A 25,486-nucleotide genomic window follows, 5' to 3' on the forward strand; every position below is an offset into this window, starting at 1 on the left:
AAATGGTATGTCCACTAAGCTCTTGAATTAGAAATGACCTTGGGAGCCTCTAGGGAAAAGTGTATTGTTTTTCCTGTGTCCTTCCTTAAGCACAGGAGAGCAGCTCACAGTGGCAAGTAGGCACATCCCTTTATTTTGGCTAATGATTAGCACACCTGGTTGCCACATAGGGGTGAAGACTACCACCCCAAGATATATATATATATATATATATATACTTGGGCCCCTCCCTTCTCTGAGGTAACACTAGGATCAGTTAGAAATGAGGACAGATGTCTTCACATTTCTGTCACTCTGACACGTGCATGTGAAAATGCTCTCTGAAGGCGGAAGTGGATTGTTCAGTCTCTCTTGCCCTTTCTTCTCTCTTCTGTCTCCTTCAGTCACTCTTTTCTATGAAAGGCTTTCTGAATTTCCTTAAAAAAAAGTAATAAGTTCTTAAAGAACCAAGAATACAAAAATTTCCATAAAAATAGTACTTGATATAGTCGTAATTGTAATTGATTATTGATTTGATTTTCTACTAATAACACTGTTTAAGGTCAGCAAAGTCATAAGCATCATAATTTATTTTTCTCTGCTAAATTCCCAGCAGTGAGAACAATTCATTTACTCATACATTCACTATGTATTTATGTGGAAACTATTATTCCCTTGTTAATAAAAACTGGATTGTAGGCCGGGCGTGGTAGCGCATGCCTTTAATTCCAGCACTTGGGAGGCAGAGGTAGGAGAGTCACCATGAGTTCGAGGCCACTCTAAGAGTACATAGTTAATTCCAGGTCAGCCTGGGCCAGAGTGAGACCCTACCCTGAAGAAACAAAAACAAACAAACAAACAAAAGAACTGGATTGTAAGTACAAGTCACATTTCAGATGTGGCCATTCTATTATTTATTCCCTGAGCACAGGTCTCTTGTCCAGAAAGTCTACTCTGAAGGGTTAACACTCAAAACCTACACCATGTGGTTTTAGAAAAATTCTATTTTGCATATACAAGTGATGCCATTGCTGTAGTCTAGGTGGCAGGGTACAGTTTTAATTAAAACTAGCACAAGGGTAGGCATAATTCTACATCATGATTTTTCCCATTGAAATGAATCCTTACCATGCTGGCCTGTGGAGCTTTTCAACATTCTGGGACCTGGAGTGATTCCCTCAGGTCTGGGTTGGGGGTCTATGCATTAGGAGGTTTTCATTTTTAAAGTGTATGTAGGTGCACGTGGGGGCCAAAGGACAATCTTGGGTGTCATCCTTAGGAATGAGGTCCATCTTTTTCTGGGTCACTTACTGGCCTGGGTCTCACTAATTAGGCTGGAAGGCCAGTGAGGTCCAGGAGTCTTCCTGTCTCCCTCTCCCCAGTGCTGGGATTGCAAGCCTGCGCCACTGCAGCCGACATTTTTATGTGGCTCCTGCAGATCAGCCCTGGGTCTCCACGCTTGTGAGGCAAGCACTTTGCCACCTGAACGATCTCATCAGGCCATATCAGCAGCTCTTTAAAGTTCCCTAAGTTGAAATCTGAATAAGGTTGAAAATCTGAATGAGGTAGGAAATAAACTGAGTTACTTCAAACTTCAGACCAGAGGTTAGGTCCTCAGGTCAAAACATTACAAAGACTCCATCAGTTGGCAGGCGCAGAAAACTGGGGTGCAGAAGACTGCATGAACATTTCAGGGTGCTCACCACAGGTTTTGGGTAGGGCAAAGGATGGCAAGTGGTGCTTGCTGATTCTGACTTCCCACCTTGTAGTCTAGGGAAAGTCACTGACCAGCTCTGGGTCTGTTTCTTCATCTGTTTTAAAAATTCAGTTATTTCGAGGCTGGAGAGATAGCTTAGTGGTTCAATGCTGGCTTGTGAAGTCTATGGATCCCTGTTTGAGGCTGGACTCCCCAGGATCCACGTAAGCCAGATGCACAGGTGGCACATGCATATGGAGTTGCAGTAGCTGGAGACCCTGGCATGCCCATTCTCTCTATATCTGCCTCTTTCTTTCTCTGTCTGTCACTATCAAATAAATAAGTAAAATAAAACAAAACATATTTTTAAAAAATCAGTGAGGGCTGGAGGGATGGCTTAGTGGTTAATGTGTTTGCCTGTGAAGCCGAAAGACCCAGGTTCAATTCCCCAGGACCCACGTTAGCCAGATGCACAAGGGGGCGCACATGTCTGGAGTTTGTTTGCAGTGGCTGGAGGCCCTGGTGTGCCCATTCTCTCTCTCTCTCCCTCTTTCTCTGTCAAATAAATAAATAATTTATAAAAAAAAATTCAGTGATTTCTGGCATGGGTGTTCATGGGGCTTTTGTGAATATTTACTGAGGCAATGGATGTGACTATGCCAATGAGAGAACCATGCATTGTCAAAGACCCTCCTCGATCACTGAGAGAATAGTCGCACTTTGCTTCCTGTGGTGTTCAATCACATCTCCATCCATCCATCAGTAACCCTAACCAGGATTTGTCCAAGGTCATGGAAGGGCATACTAAGACCTTGAGCCCACCTGCCATGGAAGGAGCATCACAGACAGGTCGTGGGCTTAGGGAGGGCAGATAGGCTCTCTCTTCTGCTTTCTACTCACACCTCACCCACTGCAGTCTGGTGCTCCTGTGTCCGGATTGTCACTCTATGTCTTTTTTGATCTTTTCATATGGTACCAGGGCATTTTACTTCTCACCAGAAAAGGTTCTGTCGGTGATGGGAGACAGTGAAGGGATGATTTGCCTCTGTTGAGAGACTGACTTGATCACTTCTTCTTCTTTTTCTTCTTCTTCTTCTTCTTTTTGGTGTTAGGGCTTTTTTGTCTAAAAGAAGAGGAAAAAAACTAGTTATCACAAAGGCAATGATGTAACTGGTTGTCATTTCTTTGAGAAATGGCATAGCACGAAATTAATTTTTTTTTCTGCTGCTGCAAATGCCAGCCCAGCTGGCTCATAAGCTCCAGGAGTCTCCTGTTTATTCCTCCCACTGTCGCCAGCACATTGGAAGTATGGACCTGGTGCTGCTTGTGTCCAGCTTTACGTGGGTTCTGAGAATAGAACCCAAACTCCAGTCATCAGGCTTGCATAGCAAGCACTTTTAAAAAATATTCTATTTTGGGCTGGAGGGATGGCTTAACAGGTAAGGCATTTGCCTGCAAAGCCAAATAACTCAGGTTTGATTCCCCAGGACCCACATTAGCCAGATGCAAAAGGTGGCACATATGTCTGAAGTTCGTTTGCAGTGGCAGGAGGTCCTGGCATGCCCATTCTCTCTCTCCCTCCCTCTTTCTCTGTCAAATAAATAAATATTAAAAATATTCTATTTTGATTTATTTATTAGAGAGAGAGAGAGAGAGAGAATGGGTGGTCCAGGGCCTCTAGCCATTGCAAACAAACTCTAGATGCATGCGCCACAGCTAAGCCATCTCTCCAGCCCCCCAATTAAATTTTTTTCTTGCTTTTTGGTTTTTCGAGATAGGGTTTCACTCTAGCCCAGGCTGGCCTGGAATTCACTATGTAGTCACAGGGTGGCCTTGAACACATAGCAGTCCTCCTACCTCTGTCTCCCAAGTGCTGGGATTAAAGGCATATGCCACCATGCCCAGCTCCAAATTAAAATTTTTAAAGGGCCTATCCTAGTTGGAGGTGAGGAAGGACCCTTATTGAGAAATCCCTTCCCAGCTACCGGTACTCTAGAGGTACTTGGCTCTACATGCACGGAGTGGCAGAACGTGGAGCAAGGACTCCAAGGAGTTGATCCCGCCTTCATTGTATATGTGGACACAGCAGCTCTGAGTTGAGGATTTCTGGCTCATACCTACCCTGGGGCGGAATACAGCCGTTTGGCAGATGATCTAGGTCTCGGGTAAGTGAGGATGCTAGATGACGCTAAAAACAGACACAAAGAGAAAAATCAGAATTCCTGCCACGGAACCCTGTCATGGGAGGACTTGTAGCCAGGGATGTGAGGGGAGTGGGATGGGATCCAGGAGAGCTTTGAGGGACCCCTGCAGAGAAGAGGTTGGGGAAGTAAAGGGAAGGTATGATGTTCCAGGGGGTCCAGGGCCATTACGGTGGTTTCTTCAAGATTGTACGTGCCTGAAACAGGCAGAGAGGTCAGCAGAGACAGGGAGAAGCTCGTGGTGGTCACCTTCAAGTGGCTAAAAGAACCAAACACAGAGATTCACATGAGAGCTGTGGGCAGAGCCCTGTGGAGGAGCCCAGGAGAAGCACTTCTCACCCATCTTTGCTACTCACAATCTGGGTGACCTTGAGCAAGTCATTTTCCATTTGGGGTTATTAGACTCTTTATTACTGAACAGGGGAGTATTATAAACAGCAGGGTTCTAACTCACAGTTTTGGGCTGAGTTTGTTTGCAGATCCCGCTGAGGCCGTAACCATTCGACACCTTTGAGCAAGGTGAACCTTAACACAGCGTGGTCACCTGGGAGGGAACAAGAGGACATTAAAGACCTGTCATGGCACCTGACAACACAAACCTTCCTGAGGGAGAAAGCCCTTGTCTAACACTCTCTGGTTATAGGGTGTAAATGCTGGAACCCTATCTAAACCTTTCATCTGCCTCTTTCCTTCCTTTCTTCCTTTCTTCCTTTCTTTCATTTCTCAAGATAGAGTCTCACTTTAGCCCAAGCTGATCTGGAATTCACTATGTAGTTTCAGGGTGGCTTTGAACTCACGGTGATCCTCCTACCTCTGCTAGAATTAAAGGCATGTGCCACCATGCCTGGCTCTTTATTTATTTATATGTAAGGAGAGAGAGAGAGAGAGAGAGAGGAGATAGACAGAGAGAGAAGGGACCTGCCAGGGCCTCTTGTCACTGTAAACGGAACTACAGATGCATGTGCCCCCTTGTGCATCTGGCTTACGTGGGTACTGGGGAATTGAACCTGGGTCCTTTGGCTTTGCAGACAAGTGCCTTAATAGCTAAGCCATCCTCCAGCCCACTTCTTTCTTCTTTTATTCTTACTATTCCTTTGCTTAGGCCTCTCACTTAGGGGACATTTTCCCCCGTGTACTGAAGAGGTTTCTGGTTTGGAGATGTTGATAGGATACCTCACATGGCACAGGCAAGGACGTTGAGTCACATTCTCTGTCCACTGGGCAACTTCAGCCAGTGGGGGTAGGCAATGCTTCCTACTGACGTGAGTCTGTCTCAGAGGGGCAGGAGCTAGGTTTATGGCCAGCCAGAGCTGCTTCCCCCACTGCCCACACGGGCCTAGTCTTCTAGGGCCAGTGTTTGCATTCTAAAAAGGGATGTGATGCTTGTATCACAGGGGAGCAGGAGCTGGCATCCAGGAACATGGACACTGGTACAGTACAGTATAGGTGTGGGCTCTACGGAGAGATGTTCTGCTCCATCGAGGGGCAGCTCGTTGCTGTTTTCAGTGCCTCTGCATTTTGCTCTGATGCTCACCTCTTATCTTCCATTTGCAGAACCTTCCACTGAGCGATGCTCAGTCTTATCTTCCACAGGTCACGACCCTCTCTACTTACTTCCCTTTCATTCAAGTCACCATTGCTGAAGTCCACAGCTCAGCTATATCTCAGTCCTGGGAAAAGTACTCATTCGGCTTAATGGCTTTGTGCCAAGAAAATGTGTGTATATGTAGCAATATTTACTTATGTATTTTTTGGTGTGTGGCGGGGAGATAGAATATGGCTATGTGTGGTGTGGTGTGTAATGTGTGTAGTGTATGCACATGTGTGCACAGCTTCCATTTTCACTACCCCAGCCATTCTCCAGTCCCATCTCCACCTACCACCACCCACCCCCATGCCCTGGCAGGACTGAGGTTACAGTTGTGCATGGCCATGCCCAGCTATTTCCCTGGGTGCTAAAGAATCAAAATCAAAGGTGGTCTCAGCCTTTCTCAGTACCTCATGCTTGTTCAGTGGGCATTTTTAACTACTGATTCATCCCCCCAGCTACTTATAATTTTAATATAGTAATAATCTGTGAATCTAGATTAATAATAATGTATGAATATAGATAATAATAACAACATATAATTCATTCATCATCACCCAGAAATAACCCTATGGATATTCCTGTTTTTATTTCTAAGTTGCTTCTTATGTTTTCATAAAATTGTATGTATATATATGAAGGTATCACCATGTACCTAGTTTTCAGATTTTATTTATTTATTTATTTTTGGTTTCTTGAGGTAGGGTCTCACTCTAGCTCAGGCTGATCTGGAATTCACTATGTAGTCTCAGGGTAGCCTTGAACTTACAGCTATCCTCCTACCTCTGCCTCCTGAGTGCTGGAATTAAAGGCATGTGCCACAACACCTGGCTGTAGTTATTTTTTAAAAAAATATTTATTTATTTGTGAGAGAGAAAGAGAGAGAGAGAGAGAGAGAGAGAGAGAGAGAAAGAGAGGGAGAATGGGCACACTAGGGCCTCCAGCCAATGCAAATAAACTCCAGACACATGTGCCACCTTGTGCATCTGGCTTATGTGGATTCTGGGGAGTTGAACTTGGGTCCTTAGTCTTCATAGGCAAGTACCTTAACTGCTGAGCTATCTCTCCAGCCCCTAGTTATTATCATTATTATTATTGTTTTTAGTTAACTCTGTAAACACTTTTCAAATGATGAGATTTATATGGTAATAACTACATCAAGGAATCTCCTGAACAGCAGCCAAGCAGGTCACCATTGCCAGGTACCCACCATGTGGACACACCCACAGACATCTAGGGTGCCCCTTCTGGAGAGCAGTACCTGGGGAAACACGCTCTGGTTCTCAATGACAATGGGAGATGAAAGACCCTGAGCGCCCCTAGTTCTCCGAAGGCCAAATTAAGGCACTGCCTGCTGACTGTTCCCGCCACTACCCACTGTGTCCTTGAGGTCTTTCTTGGAACTTTGCTTTTCCTTCATAGATCTCAGTGGCTGCCAAAGGGGGCTGTGGGTCCTGGCAGATCTTACCTCCACTCCAAGGCGGGCACTTATATGCCGATTTAGGAGGACTTCTTTTATCCTTGGTCTTTTTCCCCATGTGCTCTAAGTAACAGTGAGTTACCTTCCAGGTACAAAATCTGTGGGAAGAATTGCTTCTGGTAACAAAGAGTCATGCCCCTTGGGATTCCAGGCACCAGCCACCAGCTTTGCACTAAGTAATTTCTTGTCTTGGGGATTTGAAAAGGTGGTGAATAATTGGTAAGCCTGGGGAGAAGCACTTCATTCACTTGATCCAAGCGAGTGCGGGAAGAGGAGGAGGGTGGAACAGACCAGCATTCTGGTTGCCATTCTCACTGTGCCTCCTGTTTCCTACTTCCACGAGGGAGGGAGCTCAATGAGCAGGATGAGGACAACCACCTTAGTCCTCCACAAAACTGGAGTAGCCAGGCATGGTGGCGCATGCCTTTACTCCCAGCACTTGGGAGGACTATATAGCGAATTCCAGGTCAACCTGAGTTAGGGCTAGACCCTATCCTGAAAAAACCCCAAAACCAAAAAGCAAAACTGGAAGCTATGGAACACAGGACTAGGGAAAGAGTCAGAAAACTGTCCTCTGCCTTGGCAGTTGGCAGGTAAGGGGACACAGGTACCTTTTCCAGAAGTACATAATGACAGGGAAGACAGACATGATAGCCCCATGGAAGATGGTTCGGTCCAGGTGACCCTCTGTAATAGCAGCAAGGATGACATCCTTCTGAGACTCAGAGATGTTCACCTGCCCACAGGGGGTGAGAGCCTGTCACTGTTAGGAGCTCCAGGAAAAGTAGATGACCCCTTCTGACCACCCTCCACAGGACCCTCAAGACCACCTCCTCTCCTGAAGTCAATGTTTGTCATAGGCTTGCCGGGCAAAGGGTCGCTAATTGGCCCAGGCTTAGAAGGTACCTGGCAATCTGCTTTCCAGGATTTTCTGGGGGAGCAGACCAAAGGGTGGAAGACCTCTTACCCTCAGCTTTGGAGGAATGTCAGAAACCAGGAAGAGCTTCAGGATGATGTTGAGTTTGGACCGCAGTAGTATGATATCATTCTCATTGAATGCTTTTTTGACCTGTAGAATGTGAGCTGAACTCACCAGATCATTAAATCTAAAAAGGAGGCAACATATAAGAAATCAACAAGGAGAAGGTAAGCGCAGGGGCTGTGTAGGGATGACTGGCTCAGACCTATTCCTGGCATGAGAAAGGCAGGGTCAGTCTGAACCAGGTTATGACATTCATTCGCCCATTAGGAAAAACTGGAGTACAAACCACATATCATACTAGGCCAGCCAAGCACTCCTTCAAGTGCTTTTCTTTCTCACAAACCCCTCGATCCTATTGTCCTTTCTGTACTCAGATGAATCCTACCATTTGTTTCACCTACGAAAACTTGAAGGGCTGTCTTGCCCTCTCCTCTTCTGTATGAGCAGGAGACCAGCCCTGAGGCAGGGATGGGATCTTATGTAGAACCCTTTAAGTCATGGCAGGCTTAGCCCTCATCCCAGTGGAATGGGAAGCCACCAGAGCATCTTAGGCAGGAGAAGAGCGTACTTGGTTTTATGTTCTGTAGAGGTTTCTCTGGTTATTGTTCAGAGAGTAGCTTGTAGAGAGCAGGCAAGGAAGCAGAGAGGGAGGGGATGTGAATTGTGTGTCAGCAGAGGAGCTGCGCACGGAGAGCTGCCTCTCTGCTCCCCACGGCAGCTTCCCTTCTCACTCCTTGTGATCTGCTTAACCCCACCCATCCTTCCAAGATCAACCTGTCTCTTGGCTCCAGGACCAAGACATCATGCCTGAGGACCCAGGGATGTTTAATTGCATATACTGTGCCTGACTGTGTCTCACATCTGCCATCCAAAGACACATCCCCTGCTTTCATTTGTATTTTGTCTGCCATCCTCATTAGCTTGTAGGATCCTAGAAAGAACATGTCTTTTTTTTTTTTTTTGCTAAAAAATAATATTTATTTGAGAAAGATGGGAGAGAGAGAATGGGCACACCAGGGCCTCTAGCTATTGCAAACGAACTCCAGACACATGCACCACCCTGTGCATCTGGCTTACATAGGTACTGGGGATTCGAACATGAGTCCTAAGGCTTTGTAGGCAAGTGCCTTAACTGCTAAGCTGTCTCTGCAGTCCAATGTCTCTGCAGTCCAATGTCTCTGCAGTCCAATGTCTTGTTTTTTGAATTTAGAATGCCAAACCATGTGTTCAGTCAAGAAGGAGCAATCACTAAACATTGTGGCACTGAGATAAATCCTCCTTGGGGAGCAGTGGAGATCTCTTCACAAACTCCACTAATGGGAGGAACAAGCCACTGCATCACAACATTCAGAACTCCAGAATATGAAAAGTCTTTAGGACCCTTTTAAAAAAAAACTAGAGAGATGGTTCAGCAGTTAAGGCACTTGCCAGCAATGACTAACAACCAGGTTCAGTTCTCCAGTACCCACATAAAGCCAGATGCACAAAGAGGTACATGCATCTGGGTTTGTTTGCAGAAGCTGGAGGCCTTGACATGCCCTCTCTCTCTCTCTCTCTCTCTTTCTCTGCTTGCAAATAAAGAAATGAAAAGTATTTTAGGGCTGTAGACATGACTTAGTACTTAAAGCATTTGCCTGCAGAGTGTAAAGACTCAGGTTCAGCCGGGCATGGTGGCGTACGTACAGCACTCAGGAGGCAGAGGTAGGAGGTAGGAGGATTGTTGTGAGTTCGAGGCCACCCTGAGAATGCCGAGTGAATTCCAGGTCATCCTAAGCTAAAGTAAAACCCTACTTCGGAAAACCAAAGGAAAAAAAAAGAAAGAAAAAGAACAAAAGGACTCAGGTTCAATTGCCCCTACGTGATCCAGCAACACAAGGTGGGACATGCATCTGGAGTTCATTTGCAGTGGCGAGAGGTCCTGGCGCACCCATTCTCTCTCTTAAGTAAATAAATTAAAATATGATTTTTTTTAAAGAAAGTAGAAAATTGACAGAAGCAAGTGAGATTTCCAGGAGATTCCCCTTTGGCAGAGTGGAAATCACTGCTCTCTTATGCATCAAGCCCTCTTGTTGGGAAGTTTTAAAGATGAAAAGCCACGAAAGGAAGGCAAGGTAGGAAACTTACTTCTCCATTTCAGAAAAGAAATACATGTCATTAATTGCAAAGTTGACAGTGATGATCCTATGGCCAAATATCCGGCGTTTTACAAGGATTATTTCTCCATTTTCCTGCTCTGTGCTCCGGGTACTTGTAGACATTGGAGTGTGACGTCCTGATGTAGTGGGTGATGTGGAGAAATCTAAGACAGATAGAAGAAGGAATTACAATCTGGTTTGGTCAGGCCACACTTAAGCCTGAAGCCTTCCACTGGGCAAGACTACTGTGGACTCACCCTTTGCACCCATAGAAAGGGTCCTATCTTTGGGTGTAGCACTTTACTTACACTTAAGTGACTATTGGAAAAGGTGGCATGACAACACTCATGTAAAAAAAAATCACCTGAGCGCTGAGGATGTTTTAATAATGCTTGTCTAATAAGAACAACATTGCAGCTGGAGTTATGCTGATCCCTAAGGCTTTCTGCAGAGACTTGGAAACTGAATTTTCAGATATGACCTTCCAAATGGAGGGTTTTTCCCCCACAATCTTCTTGAGATGTTTTTTGAAAAGGAAATAGAGGGCTGGAAAGATGGCTTTGTGGTTAGGGCGCTTGCCTGTGAAGCCTAAGGACTCATGTTTGACTCTCTAGGTCCCACATAGCCAGATGCAGTGACGCAAGCACGCAGTGTTGCACACGCACACAAGAGGGCGCACACATCTGGAGTTTGTTCACAGTGCCTGAAGGCCCTGGTGCGCCTTTCTCTTTCTCTCCTTCTCTGCCTCTTTCTCTGTCAAAATAAATCATCAAATATTTTTTTTTAAAGGAAATGGAAAAGAAAATGCCTTTTTCAGTTATGTGCCAGCTGTCATGATTTTGGATCCATTGTCTCACTGGTTGTCTACCACCAGGTGTGAGGGGAAGCCCAATTTTCTGCAATAAGATAGGATGGGGTAGATTTGGTGGATTAAAAAAGAACTCACTGGGGCTGGAGAGATGGCTTAGCAGTTAAGGCATTTGCCTGCGAAGCCTAAGGACCCCAGTTCAATTCTCCAGGTCCCACATTAGCCAGATGCACAAAGGGGCTCATTTGTCTGGAATTCATTTGCAGTGGCTAGAGGCCCTGGCGTGCCCATTCTCATGTTCTCTTTCTCTCCCTCCCTCTCTCTGTCTCTAATAAATAAATTTTTTTTAAAAACCTTAAAAAAAAAACACTTCTTTAAAAAAGAGAGAACTCATTGGTCACTTGTTATAAGAAGGGTAAGGGGAAAGAAGGATCCCACAAGGGTCCTTGTCTGCTATATCTAATTATATTAATCTGAATGACTTAGACAACAATTGATCACAGTTTTGGAAGCTGGAAGATCAGGGCAGACATAATGTCTTAAGAGGACTGTCTTCTGGCTGGCAGACAACTTTCCTTCTTATTGTATCTGTACATATCAGGGAAAAGCAGAGCAAGCTCATTGTGTCTTTTCTATTGGCACCCGCATAGCCTAATCTAACACTATTCCACTGGGTTTCACCATGCAAATTTAGAGAGGAAATGACTTTAATTCGTGATAGTTTTTAGAAGTTAAAGCAAAGGACATGATTACACAGAACTTCAAGCACGTGACCAGTACCTTGGGACAGAACCGCAAGCATCAGTGACTAGTGGACCAGGGTAAGTAAAAGACTCATTGAGGCCAGAAACAGCCCAGCCCACATTCTCACATATCCAAGGCCAGTGGGGAATGATACACTATCAGCTGCCTAGAAACTTTGAAATAACTTCAAATCTCTCATCTGAACTTGTCATCTTTCTAGAACATTCGTCCTTCCAGTATTTATTCAGTATGTATTTAGAATCCATCCAATTGGTAAAAAAAAAAAAAAAAAAAAAGCAAGAGCTTGCTGAAGTTCAATTTGGACCCATTGACTTCAGGGGAGAGACCTTCCAAGGGCAGTGTGGACACCAGCTCCCTAGTGGAGGAAACACTTGTTTGGGCTTTTGTGCTGTGGTACAATTTGATGTCAAAATTCCATCAGGACTTTACCCTTTCATAAGGCAGTAATAACAAATGTTGTCAAGGGAATTACATTTTTTTCCAGATGACTAGGTGATACAGCAGACGAATCGCTTTTGCTTTTAAGAGGAGTAAAGTGCGCTGCATTGCAGGCAGTTGTTGGTCAACCCTCATCTGCTAACGTAAGCCAGGCTGTTTACATAAGTCTGTAACTACTGCTGGGCTTTATATGGTCAGGCAGAGATAAAGGTCTTTTCTGTCATATAAGAGTGTAGTTTTAGCCGGGCGTGATGGTGCACGCCTCTAATCCCAGCACTCAGGAGGCAGAGGTAGGAAGATCGCGAGAGTTCAGGGCCATCCTGAGACTACATAGTTAATTCCAGGTCAGTCTGGCTAGAGTGAGACCCTACCTCGAAAAACCAAAAAAAAAAAAAAGAGTGTAGTTTTGATACTGCTCATTCATGGCTGATTCAGGGAGTCATGTAAGGCTAAGTTGGAAAAACAACACACACAGAAAAAAGCCGAAGCATAAAAGTGTGTTAAAGAAACGGTAGGAAGCTGAAGTAGAAAAGAGGCACAGATTAATAGAGAGAGCATCGAAGGTTTGGGGTAAGATTTGGAATGTGTGTCAGAAAAACAAAGCAGGTATTTTATTGATGGTTTTGATTGGGAGATTTCCAAGGAAATCTGTCCATAGGGCTTCCTGCTTGAGAAGGTTTGAGAACAGTCAGGGGCTAAGTCTGAAAACTTAACAGCTGGGGAAAGGAACCAAGAATATCTCCTACTAAAGATGACTCAACTTCTACCATTACCTTTAGTAATTAAATGCTTGGTAGTATAAATCCAGTGAGAAACTTTATACAGACATAGGTAGGTGTTTTCAAATGCAAATTTAACTAGGTTTGGAATTTTAAAGGTAAAATGTAAAGATAAGTGAATTTCTTGTGTTTTTTTTTTTCAGTTATTTGAAAGAGAGAGAAAGTATGTGTGTGTGAGTGGGTTGCCAAGGCCTCTTGCCAGTGCAAATAAACTCCAGACTCATGTGTCTAACACTTTGTGCATCTGGCGTTACATGGGTGCTAGGGAATTGAACCTGGGTCAGCAGATCTTGCAAGCAAGTGCCTTTAACCTCTCTCTGAGCTGTCTCCCAAACTCCTTACTTTTTAATTTTAAAAAAGTAGAAGGTAGAGCCTGGTGTGGTGGCATACACCTTTAATCCCAACACTGGGGAGGCAGAGGTAGGAGGATCACTGTGAGTTTGAGGCTACCTTGAGACTACATAGTGAATTCTAGGTCAATCTGGACTAGAGTGACACCTTACCTCGAAAAACAAACAACAACAACAAAAACCAAAAACCAAAAACCAAAAAACTAGACCCATCACTCAGGTAGGAGAATCACTGTGAGTTCAAGGCCAGTCTGAAGCTACATAATGAATTCCAGGTCAGCCTAGGCTTGAGAGAGACCCTACACCTTGAAAAATAAAACTAAGAAACAAAACACAAGAAACTAGACATGATGAACTGTTGTGTGTACTTAAGTCTGGATAAAGTATAAGCCAAACTGAACCCTGGGCACTGGAACATAACTCTGTCTGCTCCCCTCCTCCAACACGGCTTCAGGGCCAGCCAGCCATGCCCAGTAAGAAGCAACTCCCCTTACGCTCCTGGAGGTATTTCAGGATCTGGGGCCTCCAGGATCACGCCTTTAACCCAGCCTTCCTTAACCAGCTCTTGACTTTCTATTACAGAACATGACAGCAATCAAAGCAACGCAGCCTTTTCACCTCTGTAAAAGCAAAAACCACTTCAATAGAGAAAGGGTTGGAAAGTGAATTTCTGGGGAAAGAAATGCACAGCCTGGCCTTGGCATTGTGGTGCCCATTCTAAACCACCAATTAAATAGCCTGGTAGTTTCTTAAAGAGTTAACATACATTTATCACATGACCCAGGAAATCTGTTCTTAGGTAATTTACCCAAGGGAAACAGCATCTGTCCACACAAACACTTGTGTGAGAATATTCATGGCAGATTTATTCATAATAGACCAAAACTAGAAACAACAAAAATTTCTATGTATTAGAGAATGGATAAGCAAATTATAGGATGGTTCAACTCAATGCCACTCATCCATATCAAAAGTGATGAACTATGAGTACATTAGTGTAGATGAGTCAAAAGCATTATACTATGTAACAAAAGTTAGTCACAAAAATTACTGCATACTGCATGATTCTGTTTGCACGCACTTTTAGAAAAGACTCACCTGTAGCAGCAGAGAGTAGAGAAATGGGTGCCAGACCAGAAAGGGAAAGAAGGAAGACTAAGTAGGAAGTACGCAGGAATTTATTTGTAATGCTGGAAACAGTCAGTGTCCTGGCTGTGAGGGAAGTTGTATTCACCCAAATGCATTCCATTTCATATTTAAAAAAGCAACTTTTAATGTAGTAAATTACAGCCTAAAACATGACTTTAGGCTGAGCATAGTGGCGCATGCCTTTAATCCCAGCACTCGGGAGGCAGAGTAGGAGGATTGCCGTGAATTTGAGGCCACCCTGAGACTCCATAGTGAATTTCAGGTCAGCCTGGGCTACATCAAAATCCTACCTTGATAAACCAAAAAAAAAAATAAATGTGACCTTAAAAAGTAGTCTAGGGGGCTGGAGAGATGGCTTAGCAGTTAAGCGCTTGCCTGTGAAGCCTAAGGACCCCGGTTCGAGGCTCGATTCCCCAGGACCCACCTTCGCCAGATGCACAAGGGGGCGCACGTGTCTGGAGTTTGTTTGCAGTGGCTGGAGGCCCTGGCGCGCCCATTCTCTCCCTCCCTCTCCCTCTCTCTCTTTTGCTCTGTGTCTGTCGCTCTCAAATAGATAAATTTAAAAAAAAAGAAATTATCAAAAAATAAAAAGTAGTCTAGGGCTGGGGAGATGGCTCAGTGAGTAAAGTATTTGCTGTGTAAGCTTCAAGACTGGGGTTCGGATCCCCAGCACGTACATAAAGCTGGATACAGTAGCCCTCCTATGTTAGAGGCCAGCCAGCCTGACATTTGCAGCGGTGGACGACAGAGAGACCTTGCCTCAAACAAGGTGGAAGGTGAGGACAGGTACTGAGAGGCGTCCTCAGACTTCCACATAAGTGTTGTGGCATGCGCTTGCCCTCACACAAACACACACAAAGATCATCCAATTTAAAAAATTTAAATTTAAAAAATTTAAAAATTTAAATTTAAAAAATCGTAGTCTAGGGGCTGAGCAGGTAGCTTAGTGGATCACATGTTTGCCACAGACACTTGGGTATCTAAGTTCAGATCCTCATCACCCACATAAAACCAGGCACTAGAGTGTTAGTGTCTGTAATTCCAGTGAGCCTGACGCTGCTCCCTGTGTTTTATTGAGAAGAATCGTGTACACACATACAAATATGGTGGTGTGAACACCTGAATACCCACCACCACCATCCAGACCAAGAAGCCGGCAATTACGTAATCCCTGTTGTTGCCATGCGCTCCTGCTAAGCAAACACACCGCACCTGACACACGCGTGACCTCCACCTTGCACGCAAGTGTTTATTTTCTCATCTTTTAAATTGTTCTTGTGTCCTCATACTCTCCCTAGAGTAAGTTCTGACTCAAACACATCTTTGATTCCCATTAAAATTGTTCCTCATCTTACTGATTTTTTTTGGGGGGGGCATAGTTTGTTGTTGATGACATTATTGTTATTATTATTTGACCCAAGTAACATAAGTAACCAGAAGAGAACTTCTACTTTGCTTTTTTTTAAAATTTTTATTTGGCATAAAGAGACAAAGAGAGAAAGGGCATGCCAGAGCCTCCAGCCACTGCAAACAAACTCCAGACACACGTGCCACCTTGTACATATGGCTTACCTGGGACCTGGAGAATCAAACATGGGTCTTTAGGCTTCATAGCCAAGTGCCTGAACTGCTAAGCCATCTCTCCAGCCCCTGAGGAGAACTTCTGAGGCTCTCCTTCCTGAAATGTGTGGTCCCCTTCCTCCCCTGTGCACACAGGTTCTTGTCCCAGTGAGTTGCCTGTGTTGATCCTAAGTGTCTGTCCCTCTTGTCTGCATAAGGGCATTAATCAGGCTAGTTTTGATTATTCTCTGACACCACTTATGTGTCTTTCTGATTAAATGTTCAATCAGAACCAACTATCACGTTGTATCTCTCAAATTAATGATTGAATTCTCCTTCATCCTATATTCCCTTCCAATTATCTGGCACATTTGTCTGTTTTTCTTTTGAACGACAATTTAAGGCATTTTCCATATATTATGTTGATATCAGTGTACGTATGTAGTGAATGTTATAGCAACTCACAGTTCATCAAGAGAGACATGATTTTCCACTGCCAATCTCAGTTTCTCATCAGTCTAATTGGCCTGGATTCAGCCTCTGAATTACACCACCTTCTGTCTTATTTTAAGGTTCAGTTCCACGCATACCTAGAATTCTCTTTCCTTCTCCTTCAGTGCCCAATTTGCTCTTTCTTGAAAACTCAACACTTTGTCATTGTCTAGGAGAACTGTTCCTTGCCTCCTACCCCTACCAACAAAGGTTGGCTTATAATTATCGTCAAATTTTCTCCTCATAATTTTGTAATAACAATTGCATTGGTTACTTTTTCTTGTTGCTGTGATTAGAAACCTGACAAGAGACAATTTAGGAGAGGAAAGACAAAGCCGGGCGTGGTGGCGCATGTCTTTAATCCCAGCACTCGGGAGGCAGAGGTAGGAGGATCGTCATGAGTTGGAAGCCACCCTGAGACTCCATAGTGAATTCCAGGTCAGCCTGAGCTAGAGTGAGACCCTACCTCGGAAAACCAAAAAAAAAATAAAGAGGAAAGACCTACTTGGGCTCACAGTTTGAAGAACAGACTCCATCGAGGAGGGGAGGGCACGGTGGCAGACTGGGACTCACATCCTTGTGGAACAGGAAGCAAAGACTGGACAGGAAGTCGGGGGCTGAGCTGTAAAACCTTAAGCCCAACCCCAGTGACCTACTTCCTCTAGAGAGCCTCTGCGATCTTTCCAAACCCAGCACTAGCAGCTGGAGGCCAAGTGTTCAAGCACATGAGACTATGAGGGGCATTTCACATCCAAATCACACCACAACGTACTGGCTAACCCTTTTGTACTGTTGGCCAAGGTAGTTTAAGATGTTAAAGTGCATGACCTCACTTAAGGCTCACCAGAACTCAAGGAGACGGGAATAATTACACTCATTCTACACATGAAGGAACTGAAGTCTCTTTCCCAAGTCATTACACCAGAAAGGGGTAGATGAGCATCAACATCTGTGGCTCGTATTTTTATTTTTTGTATGAAAACTGTAGGTGCTTCAAGATGGACCTACACTGTGTCTCTACTGCTGCAGCCCCCGTGTGGCAAAGTGTATGCCACAGAGGACTCTCAAAAGTGCGGTAAGTGGGCTGGAGAGATGGCTTAGTGGTTAAGCGCTTGCCTGTGAAGCCTAAGGACCCCGGTTCAAGGCTCGGTTCCCCAGGTCCCACGTTAGCCAGATGCACAAGGGGGCGCACGCGTCTGGAGTTCGTTTGCAGAGGCTGGAAGCCCTGGCACGCCCATTCTCCCTCTCTCCCTCTCTCTGTCTTTCTCTCTGTGTCTGTCACTCTCAAATAAATAAATAAATAATTTAAAAAAAAAAGTGTGGTAAGTGCGATGCCCCCTCCTGCCTTCTCATGGGCAGGAGCTCTTCATAATCTTGCCTCCTTCCTTCTCTTAAGCTAAGAAAACCTCTCTGAACTTAAAACAGAAAAGTACAGTGAATAAAGCAACTAATGAATGAAGCAGTTGAAAAAATCCATACAATACATACTTTATGCCCATCAAAAGCAAGGCAGAATAAGGACATAAAATGATGACAAAGATAACAATATTAAAGGAGGCAAGCAAAGATAAGTATGGTATTATATGCATATACACATATGTATGCATATACACACACACATATATATGTACATACATATATATATATATCATATATATGTATTATATATATACATATATATATATCATATACATTTATAAAACCAACAGATAAGGTTAAAAGCATTAATAATGCTTTAGGGATTTTCATTTGTGTTCTATACCTGTACTTTTTCTTACATCTTTATTTATAACATGTATTGATTTTATAAGCAGAGATTTAAAAAGACCAATTTGAACAACATGAGGAAATCACTTTCTAAATTGGCAAGGCCTTACATTTGTCATTTTTTGCACTTAATGGCTCTCTGAAGAGAGCTGCTGTTCAGATAGGCCTGGGCAAGACTCGGCAAATGCAGGCCTGGAGTTCTTGCTCTGTACGTCTGACAAAAAGCAAGGATTTGGTAGCTTCTGGTCTGCGCTCACCCCTGAGATATCAGCAGGACAGGGGAGTACACAGAAGTACTTACTGTCTTTGTTATGCATTTCCATGCAGAGAAAGTCCATAAACTGCTGGCGTGTGTTGGCATTTGTTATATATCGGCGATACTTGCAAAAGCTCTTGATAAAGTTGACAATTTTCCGCCAGCCAGTTTTCTGGGGAAATAAAGAAAGAGGGTGGGGCACTGTCATTAGTATAGCTGTTGTTCTCAGACAATCTACTGTATGCCAGAAATTTGGCATTCGTGATGCTTGAAATCCTGACTCTCATGAGGTATTCCTGAAGCTATTGCTCCAGCTCCTTCTAGCAAAGCCTTTCAACAGTAAGGGACAGCACTTGAGTCAGGGAGAAACACAGAAGAGAGATCTCTGCAACCCACAAAGAAGGAATGATGAAATTTGAAATGTTGAAGAAATACGGAAAGGGGTCGACCCATCTTTAAACATTAATTTTTTTCATACCTTTCTCTGTCTGTGTCTCTCTTCTCTCTGTCTGTGTGTGTCTCTCTCTCGTGTGCAAATAAATAAACAAAATTAATTTTTACAAAAAGGGCTATTGAAGTGGCTTACGGTTAAGACACTTGCTTACAAAACCCAATGACCCTGGTTCAATTCCCCATGTAATGCCAGATGCACAAAGTGATGCATGCATCTGGGTTTTGTTTGCAGTGGCTAGAAGCCCTAGCACATCCATTTTCTCTCTATAAATAAGTAAATAGAAGAAGTTAATTTGAGGGCTGGAAAGATGGTTTAGTGGTTAAGGTGCTTGCCTGCAAAGTCTAAGGACCCAGGTTTGATTCCTCAATACCCACATAAGCCAGATGCAGAAGGTGGCACATGCATCTGGAGTTCATTTATAGTGGCTAGAGGCCTTGGCACACCCATTCTTTCAGTCTATCTCTCTTGGATAAATAAAAAATAAATAAAAAGAAATTAATTAAATTTTTGTCATACATCCACACCCCTCCTCATGTGCATAGTTAAATGCATTTTATGTTTCTTCATTTGTCTTTTAATAGATACCCAGTGGCCATTCTCCAGTTTATTTGTCCCTAGAGAAAAAGACACTTAGAGCCAGAAATAAACTTGCTGATTTGCCTCAGACCACAGAAGGAATGTCAAAGTGAGCATGGCTTTAGATAGGCAATGGGGGTGTTCAAAATCCACCCAAGAGAGAGGTCAGAAACTCTGGGTCTAGAACTGAGCTTCTCTTAGATGTGTAATTTTGGTCAATGTACTTGACCTGTGTCTCCTTATCTCCATGTATAAAACTGAAACAGGGCTGGAGAGATGGCTTAATGGTTAAGCTACTTGCCTGCAAATCCAAAGAACCCAGATTCACTTCTCCAGGACCCACGTAAGCCAGCTGCACAAGGTGGCACATGAATCTAGAGTTCGTTTACAGTGGCTAATGGCCCTGGTGCACCCATTCTCTCACCCTCCCTCTCTGTCTCACTCTTACTGTCTGCCTCTTTCTCTCTCAAATAAATAAGTTAACTATTAGAAAAACCTGAAAAAAAGAAGATTGAAATGACAGCCTTCAGGGTTGTGGTGAGGCTCAATATGTACATATGCCAACCCTAACACAGTGTGCAGCATGCAGTAGGCAGCAAATATATGCTGGTTTTCTTTTATCTAAGAATCACCGGAAGACCTGAAATTAAAACAAAGTATCCTGTTCTGCTGACGTTTTTTCTTTCTCGCACCCTATGAGGGCATTCATGGTGCCTTGACAGAGTTGGTTTATAAACAGACAAAACATAGAAAAGAAAGGAGAAAACAAGCCATCTTCCTGTCTCAAGTATGGAGTGGATGGTTTCTGTCTACAAAGCCTCCCATCCAAAGTTTGCAGTACACATTCTTCTCAGCAGCTCATGGAAACTTCTTTAAATAGATCATATATTAGGATGCAAAGCAAATTTCCACAAATTTAGGAAAATTGTTGTAACTCCTCATATTCTATCTGACCACAATGCAATAAAGCTAGACATCAACAAGAGAAGCAACAGAAAATACACAAACTCCTGGAGAGTGCACAACATGCTATCGAATAATGAATGGATCATTGAAGAGAACAAAAAGAAAGAAAAGTCCTAGAACTGAATGAGAATGAAAGCACCACATATTAGAATGTATGGGGCACCATGAAAGCAGTCCTAAGAGGAAAGTTTATAGCTCTAATTACCTAAATTACAAAAATATAGAGACATCAAATAAATAACAATCCATCTGAAGGCATTGGAAAAAAACAAGAAAAATCCAAACTTAAAAGTACCAGGTGGAAAGAAAGAAATAAAGTCAGGGCAGAAACAAATGAATTAGAGATGAAGAAAACAATTTAAAAAATTTAAGAATTGATGAAACAGAGCTGGGTCTTAAAACACACACACACACACACACACACACGCACACGACTGATAAACCTCTAGACCAAACTGACCAAAAGGAAGAAAGAGAAGATCCTCATCAACAAAGTTAGAGATGAAAAGCGGAGATATTATGACAGATACCCATGAAAATGGGAGAGTCATAGGGACATATATCAAACACCTATTTTTCTATCAAACTGGGAAATCTGGAAGAAATGGATGAATTCCTGAACCAATCTGATCTACCAAAGTTAAACCCAGAACAGATAATTAATCTAAAAAGAGCCATAACTTCATAGCAGGAAAAAAAAAAAAAAAGATCCAGGCCCAGATGGATTCCCTGCTGAATTCTACCAAACTGAAGAACTGAGACTTCTGCTTCTCCAGCTCTTTCCAAAACTGAAAAAGAGGAAGTGCTCCCTGATTCCTCCCCGGCAGCCAGCACCTCCAGGGAGATGGCGGCAAGCAGGACGGGGCCCCAGCTCACCAAAGCAGGAGAGCAGAAGCTCAACACTAAAGGAGACTTCCTATAACGTGCCTTCAAGGCTCAGGGAACATTGCAGAAGAGGGGACAGAAAGTTGACTGTAAGAGGCACAAGGGTGGAAAGCTGTACTGGGAGACACTGTCCCCACAGGAACTGACTGGTGTTGGTGACCCAGTAGGAAGGGTTCCCAGTGGAGTGCGGCAGGTGGATGTAAGAGGATAAGCTACCCACTGGCAATATGTTCATATTTCCCAGTAAACGTCATTATAAAACATACTAAACTATACTCCAGAACAACCGCTACACCCGAGAGGTAATTTTTCGGTGATAAGCCGCATTCGTATTTATGTTTTGTCCGGCTGATGAGGTGTGGACAGTGGCTGTCTCGTCAGCACCCTCTTGCTTCACCTTCTCACTCACTGACCTGGGTTTCCTGTAGGTAGGCTGCCTTTGAAGGCTTCCTACTGGCAGATGAAAATTCACTTTCCATCTCTACAGGCCGTGCTGGGAACATGTCCTGGTAATCTTTAAACCTGCCAGAAGGGAGACCAAGAATATGAGAGAATGGAAAACGGTGTCACTGAAAACATAACAATTCAAAGGCAGGAGGGGGACTGGAGAGATGGCTCAGCGGTTTGGATTCAATTCCCCAGTACCCACTTAAAGCCAGTTGCATGAGTGGCACATGGAGTCTGCAGTGGCTAGAGGCCCTGGCACACCCGTCCTCTTTCTGCTGGGTGTGGTGGCACATGCCTTTAGACTCATCACTCAGGAGGCTGAGGTAGGAAGATCACTGTGAGTTCAAGGACAACCTAAGACTACCTATGAATTGCAAGAGCAGGACCCTACCTTAAAAGGAAAAAAAAAAAAAAGGCAGGAGGCAGGAGGCAGTTGCATCAAGCCTGCAGAATGGGGAAATGCTCAAAAGAGCCCTTCTTGCCATCCCAGCTCTTTCCTAACGTCACCCTGCCCTTCCTGACCAATACTCTATTGTTCTTCCTCCAGGCAAAGGGACAGACTGTGTTTGTGGCTTTTTCCTTTGTTGGGGGGGCTCTGGCAATGAACTATGAGAATGATTATGACACCTTTGCTTAACGTGGCTTTCAAAAGCCACCATGCAACTCCAGAAGGAACCCATGCATTAACTAGGGCATACTCACCATTTCTCTTCCAAAGATTTCATGACGAACCCTTGGAGCATGAGCAGTGTGGTTGTGTTTATGTGATGCATGTGAGCGATTTCTTTGACAATAGGGGCATTGCACTGCAGAATTTCTTCTAAAAAATGCAAGAAATAGAGAGAGAGAAGATGGCTGTTGTCCTTGTCTGTTTCAGCTGTGTCTGCTGGCTCTTTTCATTTGCGAGTCTCACAGCCTCCTATTCTCTCTCCCTCCTTCCCCAATGTGAAAATCTTCAAAGCATATTTGGAATGTAAAGGCGAGTGCATTTGTAGATAAAACGCTATCCTATTTTAGTTCATTCAAATTTCAAAGATGAGAGTTTCAGGGGCAACAAAAACGTAAAGGACCTATTTTTGTAGCTAGCATGAAGTTTTCAGTTTGGGGAGAATGAAGGATTAAAATTAAATTGCTGTGCACAAAAGGGGAATCCAAGCTTACGAACAGCTAGGCTAAGGGCAATCTGGTATTCACTGTGCTCAGAGACTGCCATGTTCATTAATGAGACTTGGAAATGCATCAGAGGTAAAAACCGGGCACTTCTCTTTTCTCTTCTGACTCATTCAAAATTCTGTAGAGAACTCAATGAAAGACTCAGAGACTAGACTGACGCCATGACAGGCTTCAACAGGGTGCTTCCCTGACTAGGCCTAAGTTGCAAGCCAAAGCCAGCCCCTAGACAGGCCCAGGACCTGCATGAGACTTGCCCAAGGCCTGTCCTTCCTACCTCTTTTCCCCAGCAAATCAGGAGCATACAAATGTTACTGTTCCCTGCTTAATGAAGGTTACCTAACCTGCCTGAAATTTCCCTAGCCCCTGCCCACCAGTTTTGACGGCCAATACCCTAAGCCAATCAGAAGAGTATAAATACAAATTGCTACTTGAATCAACCAATCATGTACCCATCTCCTTCTTCTTTGTTCAGATCCCTATAACAACCCTACCCTCCTACTACTTTTGTATGGATCCACTGCATTGGTGAAGTCAAGAGTCCGATTTTAAGTCCGAAATAAAGCTCCTTGCCCTTGCATACATGTTTGGTTCTCCTTGGTGGTCATTGGGGGTGCTGAGAACTGGACATAGCATCAACATCCCTAAACTCAAATATATATATATATATATATATATATATATATATATATATATATATATATATATATATATTTCCTACAAATTAAGACTTGCTGAGCTGGGCCAGGAGGTGCATGTACTAGGGAGGCAGATGCAGAAGCAGTATAGGTTCCAGGCTAGCCTGAGATGTACAGCAAGACCCTGTCTCAAACAATGAGGGGGGGGGGGGAAGAGAGAGAGAGAGAGGGATTTTAACACTTCTTTTGTATTCGTCCCTTTATCTTGGATAACTGCAAACAAAAAAACACCCCCAAAACCAAGCAAGCATCCCCCCCACACCACACATGCAAACACTATCTGCTCATCTGTAACAAACTGGAACCTCGATTTCATTGCTTGGCTACTGGTTTGTCTGTCTCCAGGGTGACACTGTGCTCAGTAGCTTTTCTGTCTAATCACTGATCAATACTTGACTTGCAAGCTCTGCTGTAGTAACATGGGCTGAGTTTACTCTCCCACTATAGGCAAGAGAACAAGACAAATTTGATGAGAGATTTTCAGGCATACAGCTCTTGCCAGTCCACTGCTCTTCATGATACATGGGCAGAGAACACTGCAGCCTTATAGCCAGCCCTCATCCTTCTCTCTTACTCTTGCCTAGTTGATTTGATGATCACATGACTAGAATTTGCATTCAGGTTCCACAAATTGGACAAGCTGGTTAGCTTCTGGGTAATCCCCTTCCTTCATTTAGAGATGCACCTATGGGGCTGGAGATATGGCTCAGTTGTTAAAGGTGCTGGCTTACCTAGCCTGATGGCTTAGGTTAAACTTACCAGTACCCACAGGAAAGCCAGATGCACAAAGTGCAACATGTGTCTGGAGTTCATTTGCAATGGCACTAGATCCTGGCATACACATTCTCATTCTCTCTTTCTTTCTCCCTCTCTCTCTGCTTGCAAATAAATAAAAAATATTTTAAAAATAAAATGCAAGCCATAGGTTGCTAGTAGAAATATTTCTGTGCCAGGGGTGGGATACCTTCCAGTGAGTTGTTGGCCATGGAGGTCCTTGATGCCCCCAAAACATTACAGGCCATTGCCAAGGCCCTTGGTTTTCCACCAGGAAGAGATGGTAAGATCCTATTGCTGAAGACTCCACATACTTGGGCTGCAAGGCCACTGAGAAATCCTGCTGGAACTGAGCTGACAACCTCCTTCATGTACACCAGCTGACAGAAAGCTGGTAAAAGCCACACTGCATGCAGCTCAATGGGAGAGAGAGAAATCACCAGTAAAGATACTCCACAGTGGACACTGCAAGCCTTATATTTGGCCAAACAGGCCAAATGAACCAATGGGTGCAATAGTGACAATACTGTTTGAGGGAAACCAACTGCCCTCTAATTTGACTGGAGGCTTGCTCCATGTGAGGGAATATATCCCTGATACAGAAAACCTACAACAGGGGTAGTCATGAGCCCTAGGTATGTAACGTCTGCTGCTGTCTGGCTAAATGTATATACTGTGCTCACCAAACTGCCCAGTAAGCACTTCTCTTAATGTTCATACCTATATATTAATGCTACACTCACTTTTTCGTTAGAGAACTTTCTCTAAGTGACCTTGGGATGACTGAGAAGGCATCAAGGTGCTGAGAAGTGACAGAGGAGTGCTCAGCACTGCAATATCTCTATCACACCTTCCAAGGCTCATGGTTCATGGTGGAAGAGGTGGTGGAAAAAATGTAAGAGCCAAAGGAAGGGTAGGATTCCTTACAACGTGCTCCTCCAGACACAAAATGGCCTGGATATCCATGACCTCACAGTGCCTGATACTACCTACACAAGACCATCATAATAGGAGAAAAGATGATGACATCAAAATAAAAGAGAGACTGATTGAGAGGGGGAGGGGATATGATGGAGAATGGAGTTTAAAAG

The 25,486-nt window shown here is 43.9% G+C and overlaps 1 protein-coding gene across 1 annotated transcript in view; it reads right to left on the bottom strand.

Moving 5' to 3' along the window:
* Positions 1-2,740: 2,740 nt before the first annotated feature.
* The window catches only part of Rgsl1 (regulator of G protein signaling like 1), a 73,553-nt gene continuing 50,807 nt past the window's right edge, over positions 2,741-25,486 (bottom strand). The window contains exons 13-22 of the mRNA XM_045143545.1: positions 22,456-22,573; positions 21,720-21,828; positions 18,471-18,597; positions 10,051-10,225; positions 7,912-8,050; positions 7,556-7,680; positions 6,933-7,042; positions 4,331-4,420; positions 3,797-3,863; positions 2,741-2,798 (exon numbers count right to left, since the gene is read on the bottom strand). Coding sequence (XP_044999480.1) covers positions 2,741-2,798; positions 3,797-3,863; positions 4,331-4,420; positions 6,933-7,042; positions 7,556-7,680; positions 7,912-8,050; positions 10,051-10,225; positions 18,471-18,597; positions 21,720-21,828; positions 22,456-22,573 — 1,118 coding nt within the window. The remainder of the gene's footprint in view (positions 2,799-3,796; positions 3,864-4,330; positions 4,421-6,932; positions 7,043-7,555; positions 7,681-7,911; positions 8,051-10,050; positions 10,226-18,470; positions 18,598-21,719; positions 21,829-22,455; positions 22,574-25,486) is intronic.

Source organism: Jaculus jaculus, chromosome 1 (assembly GCF_020740685.1).
Source record: "Jaculus jaculus isolate mJacJac1 chromosome 1, mJacJac1.mat.Y.cur, whole genome shotgun sequence".
Classification (NCBI taxonomy): domain Eukaryota; kingdom Metazoa; phylum Chordata; class Mammalia; order Rodentia; family Dipodidae; genus Jaculus; species Jaculus jaculus.